Source organism: Crocuta crocuta, unplaced genomic scaffold (genome assembly GCF_008692635.1).
Source record: "Crocuta crocuta isolate KB4526 unplaced genomic scaffold, BGI_CrCroc_1.0 scaffold95, whole genome shotgun sequence".
NCBI classification, from domain to species: Eukaryota; Metazoa; Chordata; class Mammalia; order Carnivora; family Hyaenidae; genus Crocuta; species Crocuta crocuta.
Window position 1 is genome coordinate 10551388 of NW_027530971.1, and position 20259 is coordinate 10571646.

General features: G+C 47.1%; 1 protein-coding gene across 2 annotated transcripts in view; it reads right to left on the reverse strand.

Moving 5' to 3' along the window:
* The window catches only part of ASTN2 (astrotactin 2), an 881037-nt gene that overhangs the window by 755739 nt on the left and 105039 nt on the right, over positions 1-20259 (reverse strand). For both annotated transcript variants that reach the window (XM_077769932.1, XM_077769931.1), the window contains exon 2: positions 128-315. In XM_077769932.1, the coding sequence (XP_077626058.1) occupies positions 128-313 (186 nt within the window). In that variant the 5' untranslated portion in view covers positions 314-315. The remainder of the gene's footprint in view (positions 1-127; positions 316-20259) is intronic.

Genomic DNA, 20259 nt, shown 5'->3' on the forward strand with positions numbered 1-20259 from the left:
TCATTCTAACCTCTTGCACTCCGCCAATTCTTTTCCACCCTCCACTGGCAACCCCCACCTCCCTCCACAGTCTCCCCACCTCACCCTCTCCACCCCTCAGCACCTTACGGCATTCCTACTCACTCACCATCACAGAAATGTGGAGAATGTGCATCTGCTCCTCTACAATCTCTGAAGGCTCCTGGAGAGTGGGCGCTGTGGCTCGGGCCAGCTGCCCAGCACTGCTCATGGAGACGTGGAAATACAAGGTGCCATTCTCCAGCCACTGCTGTCTCCAGTGCACCAATGAGATATCCGCCGCTGTGCCAGACATCTCTGTAAGACAAGACCAAAGGCGCTGGGTGAGCTGCATTGCCTGGGCCTCAGTTTTCCAGGGAGGGAAGGAGCCACACAGGTTCAGAAGATCAGAAGGCACCTACTTTGTACCAGGATGCCTTTCTATCCAACAAATCTATGAGCCGGACACCATCACTTCCATTTATATATGGGTCAACTGTGGTCAAGAAACTCCCCACGCAACAGAGTGTCAGAGACAGGAGTTGAACCCAGGTCTGTCTGGAGTCCTTGTGTATAGCACCATCCATGACAAGGGAATTCAGTCCACTCAGTGTAAGCGGAATCGATCTAAGCAAGATATTCAAGAGTTTACACTCTGCTGGGGCCATGGAACTAGAAGACAGTGGAGGGAGGACATCTCCCTCCATGAAAAGAGCAGGGATTTAGAGTATGAATTCTTTAGAACCTGAGCTGGAAGTGTCAGGGCATCACTGCAGAACTCCAGATCTGGAAAGACCCAAGAGTACATGGGGCCCACCCTGGCTGCCTCAGGATTACCCTTTATAGGAAAGGAGCTTGGCAAGTGGATTGTTCTGAGCCTGTTTCTCCTGCTTCGGTCAGAGCAGCTCCATTTTTTGCTAGTGTATATACTGTAACCCTAGCAAGGGAGTGACGGCACAGTTTCCATGGCTTAAAAACACTTCAAAAGTCACTGCCCCACACTAGCGTTCTAAATTATTACTTTAATAGTACTTCCATTTGGTACCAACATAGCCTCTTATTAAGTAAGAAGGGTGACAGCATTAGCATTCAGGAAGTGTCCTTGCACTAGGGGCACCTGGCTGGCTCCGGCAGTAGAGCATGTGACTCTTGATCTTGAGGTTGTGAGTTCGAGCCCCTGCTTCGGTGTAGAGATTACTTAAAAGAAGCGTCCTTGTGCTAAGATCATACAATCTTTTCATAATGCTGTCTACTAGAGGGAATGTGTCACTGGAAATGTCCTAGATGGACAAAGGCCTATCAGGGTGGCTTATGAAGAAAGGGGAAGGTTGCTGGGGTTCCAGGACTTCACTAAGCGACGGTTACCACAGGAGACAGAGATACTACATCACAAGTAGCTGTAATGATGTCTGGGGTCTGGAGCTCTGCACTACAGAGCTGACCTAGGGGCTCTGTATGTATTCCCATAGTCAACAAAGACCTCATATACGTGTGTGTACACACACATGCACGTGCACACATGCGCATGCACACACACACACACACATACACACATTGGAGAGGACTAATGGGGAAACTGAGTTAGAACTTCATTTCCAATCAGCTCTCCCCATGCACCACCACAACCCCCACCATCTCTGGCAACACTGAAGGAAAAAGAGTCACCTTGAACAGATGATGTTTGCTCACCAAATTCTACTGAATTATTCTCACATCGTCCACTCCCCACAGACTAACTCCTTGAGGTTCATAATCAACAGTCCTTAGGGAAGAGCATCTGGCACTTGATAAGTGCTATAAAAAGTTAGCTATTAATATTTATTATCATTATTATTATTATTAACAGGGACAGGATCTAATTCACCCTTCAGCTGCTCTGAAAAAAATCCTTGAGACATACTTGACTGCCTGCTTGCTTTCCCTCTCCTCCAGTGCACCAGGAAATCCTTCAAAAGCCACCCCAAATGTGTTCCCTTCCTTCTTGGCTCCTCTCCCACAACCACCCGGGTCAAGGTACCACCCTCTCTTGCCTGACTTACTGCAAGCGCTTCCTAACTGGACTCCCTTCTTGCCCCTCTGCTCTTCTGCCATTTCCCACCCAGAAACCAGATGAGCCATGCCAGAACCTCTTAGCTCCCATTACCCCTCAGCTCCAAACCCTCAACAGCCTTCCACTTCATTCCAAAAATAAAAGACAAGGTGGCCAGACAGAGTAAGCTACAAGTCCAAGTGAAAACTGTCCTGGGCTTTCCCTGCTGCACTAAGGGTTGAGCAGTGCTAGAGACCATCACAAGGACCCCAAGAGCTCACTGTGGGGCGCCCCAGGAGAGGCTGGCTGGCTGCCTTGGCTGTGAAGCGGGCCTTTCTCCAGCACCTTCTCTCTGCACACCACCCCACCTCCTGGCTTCAGCACTGAAGCCTGGACAGCAGCACCTCTGGCAACTGGCCAGCTGGGCCAAGGCAAGGTGAAGACGTGGTAAACGGCCTTGCTCACGACCTCCCTCATATTTCTCTCAGTGCACTGGAGCCCGGGACCAACAGCCTAGAGAACCCAAGGCTGCAAGTTACCTCTGGAAATAGCTGCCTCCCATTCGGCAGCTCCAGAGAAAGGACTCCTGTGCCAATGGTCCAGCAGGCACTTAGAGTGCCACCTGTGACTGACACAGCCTGGGATAGAGGAGGAAGAGTCAGTGAAGGAAGGAAGTCCACTCTTCCGTCCTGGAGCTCTCCCTCCCTGACCCATGCTCGAAATCCCACCATTGAAGAAGCCCGTCCTCCTCATGTTCAGATTAGGAAACGGAGGGTCACAGTCGGTGAATTTATACCCAGATGGACCTAGCGGATTTCCAGTCCACACAATTTCTACTCTGCCGGTAGCTCTTACAACATCTCCTTTTCCTTGACTAAATTAGTCCATGAACCAAAACTAGATTGAGCTCTTTGTTTGCTACAGCGATGAGTGCACAGTCAGCAGACAGTAAACGTTAAATGATAATAACAGTGTGTGAAACACAGTAAATATTGAATCACAGAGATCAGCTCTGGACTCACTCTATTACAAAGGAAGGAAACTGTTGCTGCGGTAGAGAGGAGGGCCACAGAGCCTCAAAGAGAAAACCACCCTGGCGGAAGCAGAAGGCCTGATCATTCACTCCCTCATTCATTCATTCATGCTTGTGCTTGTTCGTTCATTTAACACACTTTATTGAGGGCCTATTCAATCGTAGGTACCTTAGTAGCTCAGAACATGGAATGGAATGAGGCATCATCTTGCCTTCAAGAAGCTCAGTCCTTTAGTGGCAGAAATTCTACCCACTCCCCATCTGGCATCTCTCTGCCCACACATGCACACAGTCTCCATTTGATGTGGCCCCAGAGACTGCACATTATTCTGCCCCCCGCCCCATGTGCTCCAGCCCTGGAGGACTTACAACTCTTCCTCAAACAGACCAGGCTCACTATTGTCTCAGGACATAAGGACCCTTCTTTCTGTGTGTCAGGAACTCCCCTCCCAGACCCTGCAAACCACCTTCTTCTTGGTGTTGGTCTCTCCATCCAAATGACACCTGTTCAGAGAGACTATCCCAGTTTTAGCTAAAACTATCCCAGTTTTAGCTAAAGTTCTCTCTACACACATCACACTCTCTGGTATCCCCTTTACAAAAATGTGTTATAGCACTTACTACTATTCGAAACCAATCTTATGCATTCTCATTTTTAGGTTTATCTATTTATTTTGAGAGAGAGCATGCATGAGTGCTAGTGAGGGAAGAGCAGGGAGAGAGAGAATCCTAAGTAGGTTCCATGATGATAGCACAGAGCCTGACATGGGGTTCAATCCCACAAACTGCGAGATCATGACCTGAGCCAAAATCAAGAGTTGGAGGCTTAACAAACTGAGCCACCCAGGTGCCCCAATCTTATACATTTTCTTAAACGTGTACATAATGCCTGCTTCTCCAGGAAAGCAGGGATTTCCTGCCGCATCTCAAGTACTTTTAAAAGTGCCCAACACATAACAAGTACTCAATTAAAAATTACTGAATCTCCAATGATTAATACACACACACACACACACACACATCCATAATAAGATTACAGAGGTAGAGTTTAACCTCATTAGAGTATTAAAGACAGAGTAAGTAAAGGTTCATTTGGAATTTGAAGGTGGACTCTCCTGTCTTGGAGACAAAGAGCTGCTCTAAAAACATGGTAACATGAACATTGCAAAGAATGGGCATATTGTTGGCCCTCAGAGAGAGGAGACATGCAGATGGGCTGGACAATTGGGTATTTTAGGGCACTAATACTGCATGTGCAAGTAGGAGCGTGGCGGGATGTCAGCAGGAAATGTACTTTAGACACAGGGTTAAGGGCTTTGAATCCCTAGCGACAGAGTGTACTCTCTTCAGCATGCGGCCGGGAATCAGCGAAGTACACTTGATCAGAGCACCAGTCCTGTGTCCATTAAAAACAGGTCAAAGAAATACTAGCATAACCAAGGCCAACTCTTGAAATTCCCCGCTGATTGATTTTCCAATTGCATTTTCCCCTTCCTCTTTCCCTAGTCCTTCCATATAAACATTTCATTGAACTCTTCAAGTCACATTACAATCAAACTTAAAGCAAAAGGGGGACTAAACACATTTGGTCGGGAACCAAGACGATTCCCATAAAGGCAGATTATGCTGACATGATGAATATAAAATGAAACAGCAGATATTAAAGGAAGAGAATTGGTGCGCCATGCCTTCCGGCAGTAGGCTGACTCCACCGCCTGCCTCCCTCCTACCTCGGATAGCCTGGTTTTATATTGGAATCATAAAGAAACACAGGGATTGCCTTTTCACCTTTCTCTGTTCTCCCCCCATGGGCTGCAACTCGTGAAATATTCAATAGGCTCAAATCCCCTCAACCACCCCACTAAAGCCAAGTGAGAGATCAGCCTTCATCAGTGATTCTGGGTAGACCGCCATCCTGCCTCAGCAGCCACAGATGCCTTTCAGCCTCCTGGAAAAGAAATAAAAATTCCCGAAGGCGTGTTGTGCTTTTAATTGGCTTGTTCTTCCTAATCTATGGCACTCATTGTATTTTTATTTAATTCCTGAAGGTCATTATGAAAATAAGCAGCTCTTCTGATCACCAGCCATCTTGGTAACATCTCCCAAGTGGCTAACTAACCCGCCTTCTGATTCCACAGCTCCAGCTGACCCTCCAGCAGATTATTCGCAGAAGGCCAGAGAGCACTTCTGATGAGTCTGCAAATGGGCTTTGCTTCACCGGGGGGGAAGCAAACATGATGTGAGACGAGCTCACTGCCTAGGTACAAAGAGTGGCGGAAGGTAGAGATGTTGACTTCAATCACCCTTGCCATTAGCTGTCCCAAAATTCATGGGGGGGATGGAGGGCTGGGCCATCTCTACACAGCAAGTCCTGCTGAGTGACCTTGGGAGATATGTCTCAAACACATGCCCTCCTTTTCATCTCTGTAATGGTTGCCTCAATGCAGACCTTTATCGTCTCTCTTGTGGAATACTTCAAATGGCCTTGGGACAGTCAGGGTCTTATCACAGAAAAGAAGACAAACCCAGTAAGGTCACTGAGAAGGGAAGGTTTACAAAAACTTTGGAAGTATATTAGTCAGGGTCCTCCAGAGAAATAGAAGTAATAGGGTATATAGAGATATATGAGAAAAAGACATTATGAAGGGTTACTTTGTATGATTATGGAGGCTAAGAAGTCCCCAAATCTGCTGTCTTCAAGCAGGAGGTCCAGGAAAGCTAGTGGCACAGTCCAGTCTAAACCCAAAGTCTTGAGAACCAAGGGAGTCAATGGTATAAATCTCAGTCTGGGCCCAAAGGCCCAAGAACTAGAAGGCGAATGCCAATGGGCTGGAGAAGATGGGGTGTCTTGTCTCAAGCAGAGAGCAAATTGTCCTTCCTCTCGCTCTTGGTTCTATTCAGGCCCTCAACAGATTGAGTGATGCCTACCTTCACTGATTAAGGTCTTTCTCCTTTCCTTGGTCTACTGATTCAAATGTTAGTCTCTTCCAGAAACACACTCAGAGACACATCCAGAAAAAAATGTTTTCCCAGCTCTCTGGACATTCTCTAAACCAAGTCAAATTGACACATAAAATTAATCAACACAGACAGGATTAAAGTAAACCAGTGATGAAGCACTTCAAGGTTGGCAACAGCAAGAGTCTGTCACCACCCTAGGCCCAAAGGGGCAAGGAGAGGAGTATTTATAAGACCATGAAACAGCCACAGTTGTAGAAAAGGGTTGCCAGACAGGAGTTGTGGCCTTCAGTAGAATAACCCAGCTATTGATAAGGCATGGCCCATCATGAAGGTGGTGGGGTAATAAATGTTCCACCCTCACTCTCTTTCTACCTGCTGATCTCTTGCAGGTACCTTCCGTGGGCCAATTCTAACCAAATACCCAAGAATGGAGCAAATCACAAAGGTCAACCTTCCAGGACCCTCAGAAGGGAGGAAGTGGTGAAGTGTGGATCTCAGGGGGTCAGTGGAGAATACCTGGAAGGCCCCAACTAGTATGCCCACGTCCAGATTTCCTTCCAACCATCACACAAATAGCTACCAGGATTAAATTTCCAATTTATAAATCTGACCACATCATTCCCTTGGTCAAAATCTTTCAATGGCTCCTGATTCCCCTCACGATAAAACCTAATTTTCATGAGCCTAGCACCTGCATTTCTCCCCCTCTTTATGTCTCTTCACTCCTTTCTCTGCACTTACACATTAGATATGATCAAATACTTATGCAATCTCGACATATAGTAGGCTCTTTTCTAATTCAATGTCTTGGAAGATGCCTTTTTTTTTTAAGGCCAAGAGAAATCAGTTTAATTTTATAATACAACATTTAGTCACCTCAACTAAAGATGCTTCTTCAGAGTCTAGGAGAGCCTTCCCTATTCAACCCTATCCCCTACTCTGGAAGATTTCCATGACCCCAATATGAGCTAAAAGTTCCTTTATGCTTCTATAAAGATGAAGTATTGCATGCTACACAATATCATAGACCCTGAGAGACCAACTGCTTGAATTTGAACCACAGCTCCCCTGTGCTCAAGCACAAACTGAGTGCCTCAGTTTCTTCATCTGTCAAATAAGGATAATAACAGCACCTACTATTATAGAAATAGAGCTATTTTTTCTACTATAGAAATAAATAAAACACCTCATAGAGTTATTCTGAGAATTAAATAAAATAACACAAAGTCGTTTTTAGCCTTAATCTTGATCCTCAGTAAGCATTCCACTTACATTTATTACGTATCACTTCACACACATAATTATAGCATCCTATTTTACCACTGTCTTGGTCTTTGCTATTTATCTATGCAGTATTTGGTATTTACCTATGTTAAAATGATATGTTTATACAGCTGACCTCTCTCACTGGACTCTAGTGCAGGAAGACTTCAGAGTCATTTGTGTACTCGAGTGCCTGAGATGGTGGCCAAACGCAGGGCGGAGGGCTCCATAAACATTTGTTGAGTTGAACTGAGCTGTCCCTGTATCTGGATTCAAATGGGCACTCCGAGAGGATGGAGAGAAGAAATGCCAACTCAGGACGACAGCGATTGCTTGATTCCCATATAACAACACTACAGAAATTTATTTAACATCTGGCTCAAGTTCAGGCACCCTGGTGAATGCAAATGAAGAGAAAGGCATTCTTTAAACGTTCAGGGAGTTTTCATTTCTCATGGAGACAGACAAGAAGTTTACATAGAAAACAGATAATCTCATGATTCTGTTTAGACAGAAGTGTGTGTGTATACAGCTGGAAAGAAATATACCGGAACGTCAAGAATAGTGCTCTTTAAGTGGTGGGATCAGAGGTGATTTTAATCATGATCTGATTCATTTTCCTCTACATTTTCTACATTGAATATATATTACCTCTGCATCTGCTAGAGCCAGATACATGCTCACTTTAAAGATTCATTTAGTCAACCAACCTTTTCTGAGATCTGGCATTGAGGGACTGTATCTTCGGGAGGTTGGGCCAAGGAATGGAGAAAAAGCATGCTATAAATAACTATAAATCAAAGTAGAAAGCTTAAAGGAGAGGAGATGACTTCTGGCTGGATCTAGAAAGTTTCTTTGTGGAGGAGCCTTAAAGGATGGGCAAGATTTCAACAAGTGGCCATGTAGCAGAGGGCACTGTAGAGGGATGAATGGCACAAAGGCAAAAAGACAGGATTGCAGACGTGAAAGAGGGTGCAGTGGGAGGAAGCCAGTAGAAAAAGCAGAGGGTCATCATTACAGAGGAAACAGAGATAGAAGGGTATAGCAAGTCTGCAAAGAGGAAAGGAAAGAAGGGGCTGCCTTTACCTATGGGCTATCTCCCAGCAGAATAATGAAGATTAGGCCCCACCTGGGACTCCTTCATACAGTCAGATCAAGACCTAGTTTAGAGGTAAATGAAGCTCTCCAAATGTCATAAATTAAAATGACAGGATAAATGGATGGATGATGGATGGGCGGATGGATGGATAGATCCCAGTCTTTCTGACCTAATCAATAATCACACAATCTGGATTTGTGAAAAGAACATTGAATCTGGAGTCGGAAGCAGAGGTTCACATGTTGCTTCTCCACCAACTAGCTGGTTTACGTGAGGACAAGTCAGAAAGCCTCTATGATTTTCTTTCTTTCTTTGTAAAGTTTGTGTGTGTGGTGGGAAGTGTCACCTATTGTCCTACTTCTATCACGCCTGACATAAAATTAAGAGAAAATAAAGCCATAACTAGCAATGTGCTTGGAAATCTTGAAAATCCTACAGTTATTCCTAAAAGCAGATGCAGTCATTATCCCCATCATTCTAGAATGTAGCTTCCATGTGGCACCCAGCTGACTCAGTCAATAGAGCATGCAACTCTTGATCTCCATGTTATGAGTTCAAGCCCCACATTACATGCAGTAGAAATTACTTAAAATAAAAATCATTTTAAAAAAACAATATAGCTTCCATAAATATTTTCTATCTGTCTAAAATGTGCCAGGCACAGTGCTAGATCCTGTAGATTAGGTTAAAAGACCAATTTGACTGCTGCCTTCCATTCCAGATAGACGTTCCTGCGAGGCCACTATCCAGCAACAAAGGCCATATTTTCCTCTTGCTTCAGTTTCTCCATCCGTTTATATATTAATCATTCAGTCATTCCTAGTACAAGATTGTGTCTGTCTAGGTAGCTGCCATCCTCAGTGCTTAGCATGTAGTGGGTGCCCAATAAATGTTTGTTGAATGGACGCATCACTCAACGCACATTTTATGAGTTTCCTGTCCTCAAGGAAATCACAATGTAGGAGAACAGAAACAGGAAAATCAATGAAGGTGACAATCTGTCGTACTGGCCATGAGACAGCATGCACAGGGTGTCATAGGAATGCACATGAGGGGTGACTTAACACTCCTCATTTATCAGGGGTCTGGACAAGGTGAGCAGGCAGAGTCTATAATCTGAACATTTTGTAGGTCTAACTGATCCTGATGTCAGACCAGGTTCAATGCTCGTAGGATGCATCACTGGGGTATGTGGATTGGGAGGTCGCCTCAGCAGGGTAGGGGTACGGAGGGTAGAACATGGAGAGACAGCAGGGGCTGGGACACGGCCAGGGCAGTGGCACTCGGACAAGAACACTTCAGGGATACCTCAGACCCTCTCCTTCCTCACCCCCATTTGTCAGTTCGTCTCTGCCCTTGCCCCCAATCTGCCCCTCTCAACTCCTCAGAGAACCGTGTCTTTTACAAACAAAACAAAAACAAAAAACAAAAACCTGATTTCCCTGGCCGCCCAGTGGAGGCAAATAATACAGTTATATCCAGTTAAATAAGGGAGGGGAAGAGAATTAAGAGTTATTGGCAAGGGAGAAAAGCACATCATTTCAGATTCTATTTGAAAACAGATGGATAGTTGATAGAACTGAATCTTATTACTCCTGGTTATTCTCTCCTGAACCGTTTACCTCCCTCCCTTGCTGCATTTTTTTTTCACCTGGTCTTTCTTTGTCATTTAGCTTCACTATTTGCTCTTGGTTTCTCTGTGTATTTGCTCTTTCTCTCTTTCTTTTCTTTTCCTTCCTTTTATTTGCTTAATGCATCCAATCAATGAATTTTTTTCTCCCCTTCCCCTATTTCACAACATTGCAAATGGCTGTGGAGAGGGAGCCCAAAGAATGGGGACAGGAACTAACTTTCACCAACACCCACTCATGTGCTAGGCACTCAGCTAGGGGTGGGAAGCCCATAAAACTAAGGGAGCGAGTAGGACATCCATCGTTCAACTGTACTACCCGAGCTCCATCAGGTGACTGGGTTCTCCCAAAATCTTCCATCTAGCAAGTGGCAGAGCATGAATTCAAGCTCTGGTTTCCTGACTCCAAATCCAATATTCTCCCCACTGTCCTAACTGGGCTGAGAAAAGGAGTTTGCACATTTGAGTAAAAGGATGGAGGGACCAAGTCCACACTGGGGGTGGGTCATGAGGACCAGGGCAGCACCCCCATCAGCCAGGCGCTCTGTCCATACGTGCCATCACTACGAAGTCATTTGCTGGAGCCCTGTTTTTAAAATGCAAATCTCTCCTGGGAGAGGTATATGAAGCGTTCTGTCTTGGGGTGAAGTAAATTCTTAAAACCACTTTGTTCCTTCCTACCGAGTGGCCTTTAACAAGTTAGATTTATCTCTCTAAGCCTCACTTGCCTCATATGGAAAACAAAGAGTCATAAAAGCAATCTCTGGGGGACCTGGGTGGCTCAGTCAGTTGAGCATCGACTATTTCGGCTCAGGTCATGATCTCATGGTTAGTGTGATCAAGCTCCGTACTGGGCTTTGCACTGACAGCTGGAGCCTGCTTGGGATTCTCTCTCTCCCCCTCTGTCGCTCCCCTGCCCTCACAGCCTCTCTAAACAAACAGACAAACAATCTCTCTCTTTTTTTAAGGCAATCTTTAACAAATGTCCTGAGAATTAAGAAGGATTCATGTTTGAAGGAGCCAGCACTGCATTTAGCTCCTGCGTATTTCCTGACAGCTGTCTATCTTTTCGTCACTCTGCCTATCTCGCCACTGTCAAGACAAGAATCAGGTTGTTTTGTGAGCAGTGGGGGATGGCACAGGACAAAATACAAGAGAAGGAGGAGGCAGAGGTGACAGATCAAGCGTCCTGCTTCACTTGGAAACGGTGTCTGTGACCTTTATGTCTGGTCCCCAGTGCCCCTCCTCCCTCGCACACCATTTTTAAGTCACCTCTATTGGCTACAACCTGGAATCATGGAAAACCTCACATACAAAGGAGTGCCAAGTGATGGAGATCAATGATCTAATCCATCATTTTACTGGCTAGGAAATGCGGACCACAGAGAGGTAGCAACTTGCGCTAAGTCACAAAGACTCTAAATCCAATGCTCTTCAAGGATTATAAGGGGGCAAAAGACCAAGATTTGGGGCAGGGGCAGGACAGAGTTTTGCAAAAGGTAGAACCTCCCTTACTCCTAAAAGTGGTTTGCCTGTAAGGGGGGAGGGAGAATTCCCTTGTAACTCGAGCACACCCTCTGCCCTGCCTAGAGATGCCACCATGATGGCTCATTAGGTCACTGCTGCTGAGTCTGACTTGTCAATCCCCAACCTCCTTACCTCAATCCAAAGGTTCCACATCTGAGAACCATAGGCTTCGGCTCACCCCTGACAGTTAATAAAATGTGATGTGTCAGGAGTGCATCACACCACGCAATTTTGTGGCCAAGCGAGGAACAAGGAAACTTGTAAAAACCCACAACTGAACAGAAACAAAGGGGATGAGCATACCTGCCCCTGGCTCCACCAGCTATTTGCAGCAAGCTGGGAAAGGCTGGGCAAGGAAGAATCCCTTTATGTGACTAATTCATCCCAGTGCCAGATGCGGGCCGCCCATGGCCTCTGTATTCAAATCACAATCCACTGGACCCAAGCAGCATCATGGCCTCTCAGTTTTCACTCACACTGCACTTCCTGCCTGAAACACCCTCATCTCTTCTTCTGCAACACAGACATCATCCCCCTTCCAAATCTTGCTGAAGTGACCCCTCCGGAAAGTCCTGCCCAAGATGCCCTCTCCCTCCTCTGAGCTTTAAGCTCCTCTGGCAGGTTTCTACTCCATTCCCTGGTCCACTAACCTCATCAGTCTGCAATTCTCATTTCTTTTTTTTAATGTTTTATTTATTTCTGAGAGAGAGAGAGAGAGAGAGCATGAGCAGGGGAGGGTCAGAGAGAGAGGGAGATACAGAATCTGAAACAGTCTCCAGGCTCTGAGCTAGCTGTCAGCACAGAGTCCGACACAGGGCTCGAACGCGCACACCGTGAGATCATGACCTGAGCTGAAGTCGGATACTTAACCGACTGAGCCACCCAGGTGCCCCAGTTTTCATTTGTTTTGCTAGGTCATGAGACTCTTCTGGGCCAAGAGTTGCTATCATCTCTCCTATCTCCCTCTTAGTAGCTCAGCCTTTTCTTTTTTTTTTTTTTTTATAGCAGGTGCTGGATAACTATGGGCCAATGCAAGATTAAAATCCAGATCCAAGAGGGTGAGACTTCCTACTCCAATTTACAGATGAGGTTACTGAGACACAGTGGGTTGAAAAGTTACTTAGAGAGATTGAGACCCAGAAGTGGGAGGAACCAGGTGAAGCCTAAGAACATGTGGGTCCACCTGTCCCCGAACCTCGCCCCCATCCCACCATAGAACACCTGAAGCACTACCAAACAGCCCCAACTTGCATCACGTGGCATATGATGTGGTGAACTCACGGCTAGTTGGCATCCTGCGCCTTGCCTAGGTCTTCAGTTGCATCAATCTCTCCCCATTGCCCTGCCTATGGAAACATGCCCCCACGCCCCTGGCCACACTCTTCCCTCTCCCAAGGCTGTTCTTACTCTTTGTTGTCTATGAATCTTCAGGACTCAGCTCTAAGTAGACCGAAGAGCAACAGTTCATCCCCTTATGTCTACACCTGTGCAGCGTGACATTTCAGAACCCCATCAGGAGGTGAGTCCATCCCTCCTCCCTTCTAATCAGAGTTGGCTGTATGGCTTTCTTTGGCCAAAAAGATGATGTCAAAAAGACACAGCAGGGACTTGAAAAGTGTCAGGGTTTGCTCTCTCCTGCTGTTCTCAGAAGACCTGAAACTGCCATGTAAAAGAGCATAGAATAACCTGCTGGGTGATGATAGGAACACAGCCCATTTTCCCACAGACCCCCTGCCCCCCACCCCCAGTCATGGGAGAGGAGCCATCTTGGACCACCAGCTCCTTGAAAAACCACCAGCTGACCACAGACACATGAGAAAGCCCGGCGGAGATCTGCCAAGGCCAGCAGAAGAACATAGTCCAACTAAGCTCAGCTCAAACCACCAGCCCACACAATTCTGAGCCAAAAAACTGCTTTAGGCCATTACGTTTTGGGGGTTTGGCTAGACAACAACAGACACCTGGAAGAACAATGCAATGTCACATCCTTTGTGAAGCCTCCCTACCCCCGATGCTGGGGTTGGGGAGCCCCGTGTCCTGCCACTGCTGTGCTTATCACACCGTATTATAATCACTGCCTTGGTTATTTCACACCTCACCTACCCTCTGCTCCCTGAGTCTCCAAGCTTCTTAAAATGAAAGGCCTGCTCTCCGTGCTGTCTGCTATCTCCCTAACACCCAGCTCAGAGTAGGTGCTCAATGGGCATGTGCAGAACAGAAGGGATGGCCTTGGAAAACACCCCCCAGGCAGGGTCCTACCATATTGCACTTGGCCCCACCTCCCCTCTAATCAAAATCTCCGTGGCCCTGATTGGAGAGAGTGCGTGGGTATTGACTGACTCCCCAGCTGCACAGCTTCGGAAGCATAATCTGCCCCTATATTCCTTAAATAAGCCCCGTGCCTGTTCACAGTGGCCTTGATTATTATTCAACCTCCACTCCATTACCCTTATTTATAACACTGCACAGCCCCAGACCGTGGCAGGATGATTACAGGACCCTTTTGACTTGCAATTCCACACCATTCAGTCCAATTTAGACCCATCACAGATGGTGCTGTGTGCAAGGCAGAGGGCATGAGAGGATACCAGNTTTGATTTTCTGAGTGCCCCAGAGGAGAGTGAGGAAAAGGCTCAGGCTGTCCCCAGTGTCCTGCATGACCAGAACAGTGAGCATGTGAATGATGGCAAATCACGCCCTTCTCCAAGAGTGCGGGGCACAAGAACGCCTGTGACCATTGCTGGACATCTTTTTTTTTTTTCCTAATTATTTAATTTAAATGCCCAGCTTCCCAGTGAGATGATGAGATGCTGTTCCCTACTGCCAGGCTAGCAGTCAGGAAAGACGACTTTCACTCTGGTCTTGGCTCTGTGACCCTCCCTGTGGGAGGCATTTGTACCTCTGGACCTCAGTCTCCTCATCTGTAAAATGGGAGGACTAATTTCTCTCCTGACTCCTTCCCTAGGTCACTGGAGAAAGTAAAGGGAAATATTCATGAGAAGGTACTTAGCATAAAACATTCTCTGGGCCAAGGTCATAGTTACAGCTCATGTTAATCAACCTGATAGAAGAGGTCTGAAAAACCAAAACTACATGGCTCAAAGGAAAAGGATAAAATCCCTCCCATTTTCAATACCCCAGCTCCTTAATGCAGTGTAGGGTCAGGGCTGGGTCTCAGAAACTGGTTACCCGGGCCCACACCACTGCCACTCCATCAGTTAACTGAGGAACATGGCAGGAGTCACCTTACTTCCCAAGGTCACACCTTTTTCAGAAACTGGGGAGAAGAGCACCCTCATCATCATTGGAGGGTGAGTGTCAGGAAGGGAGAGACTAGGCATGGGTCCCAGCATCTCCAACAGTGCCTGGTATAAGGCAGCCACTTAATCTCATGGAATGCCTGACATTCATTAAGTGCTTACTGTATGCAAGGCTCTGTTTCCAGCTGCCTGCACAGATTTTCTCACTCCGTCTCTCCTCCATCCCTGACTTGTAGACAATAATACATCGCATGCACGTGGTGCTGAGGCACAGTGTCAGCACGAGACCTGGCACCCGCCTTGGCTCAATAAAGTCTGCAGCAAGGCACGCGGGGACTCCTACACCACTTCTTCTGTGCCACACAAACACGTGGCCTTTACTCCAGTTAATAGAGACATCAGGAATCGCTGGCTCTGAAGCACTGGGGTCTGCCTTTGCTCGTAAATTGCTGGAGAACAGGAATCATGACTGTTCAATGACCTCTTTGGAGCACTGTGGTTAACAACCCAGAATATCCTCAGGGTGTAGGACTAGAAGTCATGACCTCTGCACTGTCACGCCCCCCACCCCCCACCCTCACCTCCCTTCGCTGGCTCTGCTTCCAGAAATACAGAAACCAAACTCGGACTGAGCCACCTCAGCAAACGTTCCTGGGGAGTCTTCACTTCACCAGACCCTTTGCTGGAGGATTCAAGCATCATTGCCCTGAATCTCCACTTCTCGTTTAGACTCAAGAAAATCTAAATTCAGGGAGAACAGGGAGGTGTCTCACATGACATAGGAAGTCAGGGACTGGCTGCCAGGAATCCAGACTTTCAACCTCAAGGACAAACGCACACTGCACCACATCTGCCAATTTCTGAGCAGCCTCCTGGCCCCACATCTGCCTTGCTGTGTTACCCAGGGAAAGGTGCTTTCCTCTCTGAACCTCACTTTTCTCGCCTGTCAAATGGGAACAGCCAACCACAGAAGCTGTCCAGAGGAGGTACCAGAGAATGCCACTGGTGGGGAAAGTGCTTATCCTCTATCTTAATGGGAACTCAAGCCATCAGAGAACACAGACAGCAATGCCTCCAACTCCACGTTTACAAGAGGAACCTCACCCACGCATGTCTGTTCTACCATGTGATAATTACAGTGAGGACTGAAAAGAGAGGCCCACCCACCTGGCATCCCAGACACTCCACTACAGGTGATTTATGTTTTCTGAATATTTATCTTTAATGACCATCTGTGGTGCCTGTCCGCTAAACAGTATGGAATATACTAGAAGAAACCATATTGCCAGAACGCCATTATGGCTAGGCAAGTGAGCCTATTTCCAGAGGGCCCCAGGAAGTTTGCTGGCCCTGGGAGCAAGGATGAAGTTAGAGAAGTCATCTCTAGAGAATACAGAGAACATATGAGAGAATCACATCAGGGAGTTACAGGTACACAGGAAGTCAGGTGTGCACAGCCTAGAAATAGCTGCGGATATACCCAGGTAGATGGGCACATACTTACAGGTCTGTGCTCCTAAAGCAAAAGTGTGCTTGCTCACAGACGGATCTGTGCTCACATGGATCTGTGCACCTCTGTGCTACCAGGGAAGCTTCCATATCTCCTTGCAACACAAATTCCACGTGATCACCTGTAGTCATTTTCTCTTCACATGCACAAATGCACATATGGATGTGCTCACGTATGGATACAAACACCACCATTTACCGGATACTCAGTGTTCAATGTGGACTCACATGTACATTTTGCAAAACTGTCCCCTTCCTTACACTGACATCAAGAGCCTTTGTGCGTGGGGTGCCTGGGTGCCTCAGTCAGTTAAGCTTCCGTCTTCAGCTCAGGTCACGATCTCAGTTCATGAGTTCGAGCCCCACATCGGGCTCTGTGCTGACAGCTCAGAGCCTGGAGCCTGTGTCAGATTCTGTGTCTCCCTCTGTCTCGGCCCCTCCCTGGCTTGCGCTCTGTTCTCTCTCTCTCTCAAAAATAAATAAACACTAAAAAAAGTTTAAAGAAAGAGCATTTGTGCCTGCATCACACTGATGCATTCCCTGACACATATAAGTAGACATCCATAGTCCATGCACACAGAGACCCACAGATGCTTTGATAACACAGCGGCTACAGGCTTAAGAGGACCCTCACAGATGCACCTGCTCACAGTGTGTTCCACTGGTTCGCCCCATCTGCTCACCGCCATGCATGCTCCATCCTGCATGTTCAAACCCACATATACGTGCACTGGTGTCTTTACACATAGATACAGATGGCCACACTCACGTGCAGAAACCCAAGTGCATATTCAGGCATGCACGCACCCACAGATCCTGGCACGTTTAACCCAAGGACATACCTACGTCCTCATTTGTACGTCCTCACATACACAAGGCACACAAGTGATATCAGGAGTCCCTCTGAGCCCTGGGAATATCTCCAAATCTGTCCTCTAAGGGGCCTGGTTTCGTACTCTAAGAGAAAGATCAAATCCTCTCCCATACAGTCTCTGGAAGCTATTTCCTCTTTTCTAGTCTGACTGACAGGCCATCGTGGGGCAAAGGAGGGCAGAATGGTCTCTGTTCCCGGGCTGTCCATCCACTTAATCCTTTCTGATTTTGTTATGGGGAAAAAAAACCTCCACGGAGTTGCTATTTCATCCGTTCAGCCTGATGTCCTTGAACGAGACAGAGGCAGAAAGAGGCTTGCTGATGCCGGGCCCCAGGCAGCCCTGGGGACATTCCCACAGGGTTCTGACTCCGAGTTCTATGTAGGAAGCCTGGCCAGGGAGCCAAAGCCAGTGCCCTGGATGCGGGGGCGGAAGAATCCAGAAGCAGAAATAACCTGTAAATAAAAGCCCTCCTGTTTTTCTTATAGCCACACACCAAGCTCGGCACCATCACACACTGCAATTCATGTGACCCTCAGTCCACTCGCAAGACAGCCAGACACAAGCCTGTTTTACAAAGAAGTGAAGGCCCTGTCGAAGGTGCTGAGTGAGGCAAACAAGGAGCAGGGGTGGAGATCGAAACTCAGCTCAATTGGTCCCAAAGCACTTTCTAAACTCAGGGGAGTCTGGAAAGAAGCTGGCCAACCATGTGTTATTGCACGACCTCTGGAATCTTCCTCTTCTCAACCGGCACTTGCAGAAGTTCTGGTCCACAGAATAGCACCCGTGCTCTGCAGAGCCATTTTCCCAACCTGCTCCAAGGACCGGGGACTAGATAAGGAGACAAGGAAGGAGAGAGAGTCTGGAGACAAAAGGAAGAAAGGAGTCTGGAAGAAGGATGAGTCGGTGTTGGGAAGAAGGTAGAAAGAGACGATGGGGAAGTAAGAAAGCAGCTTTAAGAGGTAGCAGACTCAGGGGCGCCTGGGTGGCTCAGCTGGTTAAGCTGAGGTCAGCTCAGGTCATGATCTCATGGTTCATGGGTTCAAGCCCCATACTGGGCTCCACACTGACACGGTGAGCCCAGCTTGTGATTTTCTCCTCCCTCTTTCTCTGGCCCTCCCCCAATCATACTCCCCCCCCCAAAAAAAAATAAATAAATAAACTATTAATTTTTTTAAGAGGTGACAAACTCCATCCCTCTTTTATTCTAAAGCATGCAGTGAACACCCTCTCTGTGTGCCCATAAGAGATGCCAGTACTGCTGAGGGCAAGAGACAAGGTTTCTATCCACAGAACTCCTATATCAGCAAGGAGTTCCTACATAGCAAGGCCAACGTCTGTTTTACGGGTCATGTTAAAGCTTGACCAGATTTTTTAAAAATATCTACATAATGACTTTCCAAGTCAGTGAAGAAAGAAAGGTGCCAAATGACCTCCAACATACCCTGTCTTTTGCACCTAAGTTGACCCACAAGGACACGCATTAATTAGACCTCAAGCCTTAGACTCACATTTTCCCACACGATCCTCACAGCTACGTGTATCCGTGTGTGTGCGTGTATATACATATGCATAGGCACATACACACACACATGCATAGGTACATATGTGACTCAGAAAAATGAAGACACTGGCAATGATCACACAGGATTTCAGCCACAGAGGTGGCATCAGGCCCACTCAGCCTAACTCAGGGTCCTCACCCTAAGACTTTCCTCTTATGACCCGTCCTGCAGCTGCGTCTACTGTGCACAGTGGCTAATTAATTCCCACAATACTGGCTGTTTAGCAGAGGACAGCACCACTGGATGAACCCTTAGACATAATCCAGAGGCAACAAAACTAAGGTTGAAAGAGGTGAAGTGGCTCAGCTAAGGTCACTGTACAATAAATGTCTAGACGGGGACTAGGGCCTGCCCTTCTGACCCCAAGATCAACGCTCTTTTCCCAATGTGCTTTACAGCAGGCTATGCATTTTCAAGATGAAAATCCTCACCCTGAGTTCACTGACCTGGACGCAGGAAAGCAGATATGAGGACGAAGGTGCCTTTGAGCTCCCCTCTCCTACGCAGGGGGGAAAGCTGGAGAGAAAGCAATCCTTCCATCCCTGTGGCAATGGGATTAGCAACTGAATTTGACAGATGAGCCAAGTGCAGCCCAGAGAGACGAAGTGCCTCGCCTAAGAAGAAATGGAGCAGCCCTCTGAAACACAACCCCATGTCTTTCCCCACAGCATCCACCCTGCATAGCAGCGGAAGCCACTGAGTGGAGGTTGAGAAGACAGGGATTAGAGGCGGAGGGACCAGTGGTTCCTAAGGCGTCACTTATAAACTCTGAGATCCTTGACGAGGCCCAGCTTCCGGGGGCATGACTTGTGAAGTCACACAGACCCAGCATTTAGAAGGCTACCATGAGTTAGTTTCGTTGCTGTTACCATCCTGAAAGTCTTAACAATTTTTTAATATGTATTTATTTTTGAGAGGGGGAGGGGCAGAGAGAGAGAGAAAGAGAGGGAGACAGAGGACCCCAAGCAGATTGCATAATGTCAGCACAGAACCAGACGCAGGGCTTGAACTCAGGAGCCATTAGATCATGACCTGAGCTGAAATCAAGAGTTGGATGCTTAACCGACTGAATCACCCAGGCATCCCTAAAGTCTTAATAATTGTTGAACACAGACCCCCACCCTTTCTTTTTGCACTGGGCCCTGGAAATTATGTAGGTGGCCCTATGTCTGTCTCTTCATCTTTTTAAGCCTGTTTCCTCAGCTGTAAATGGGGTTAGTAATTGGGGATAACCTCACAGAGTGTCTGTGCCTTGCCCTCATCCTCCTTGGCACTCCCCTTTCTGGTAGAGGCCAATAAACTTTCTCCCATAGACATTGCTCTCTGTCCAGTACTTTCCTAACCCCCATGTAGGGCACACCAGAAATAACAGGGATTTTTAATGTCCTCCACCTATAGTAGCCCTTAACTGATAACAGAGAGGGAGTGTAGGATAAAGTCTCCAGCTTGGAATAGGGCTGGGCATGTTCTATCTGCTCTCCTCCCCCCCCCCCCCCCCCCCCCCCGCCCCCCTG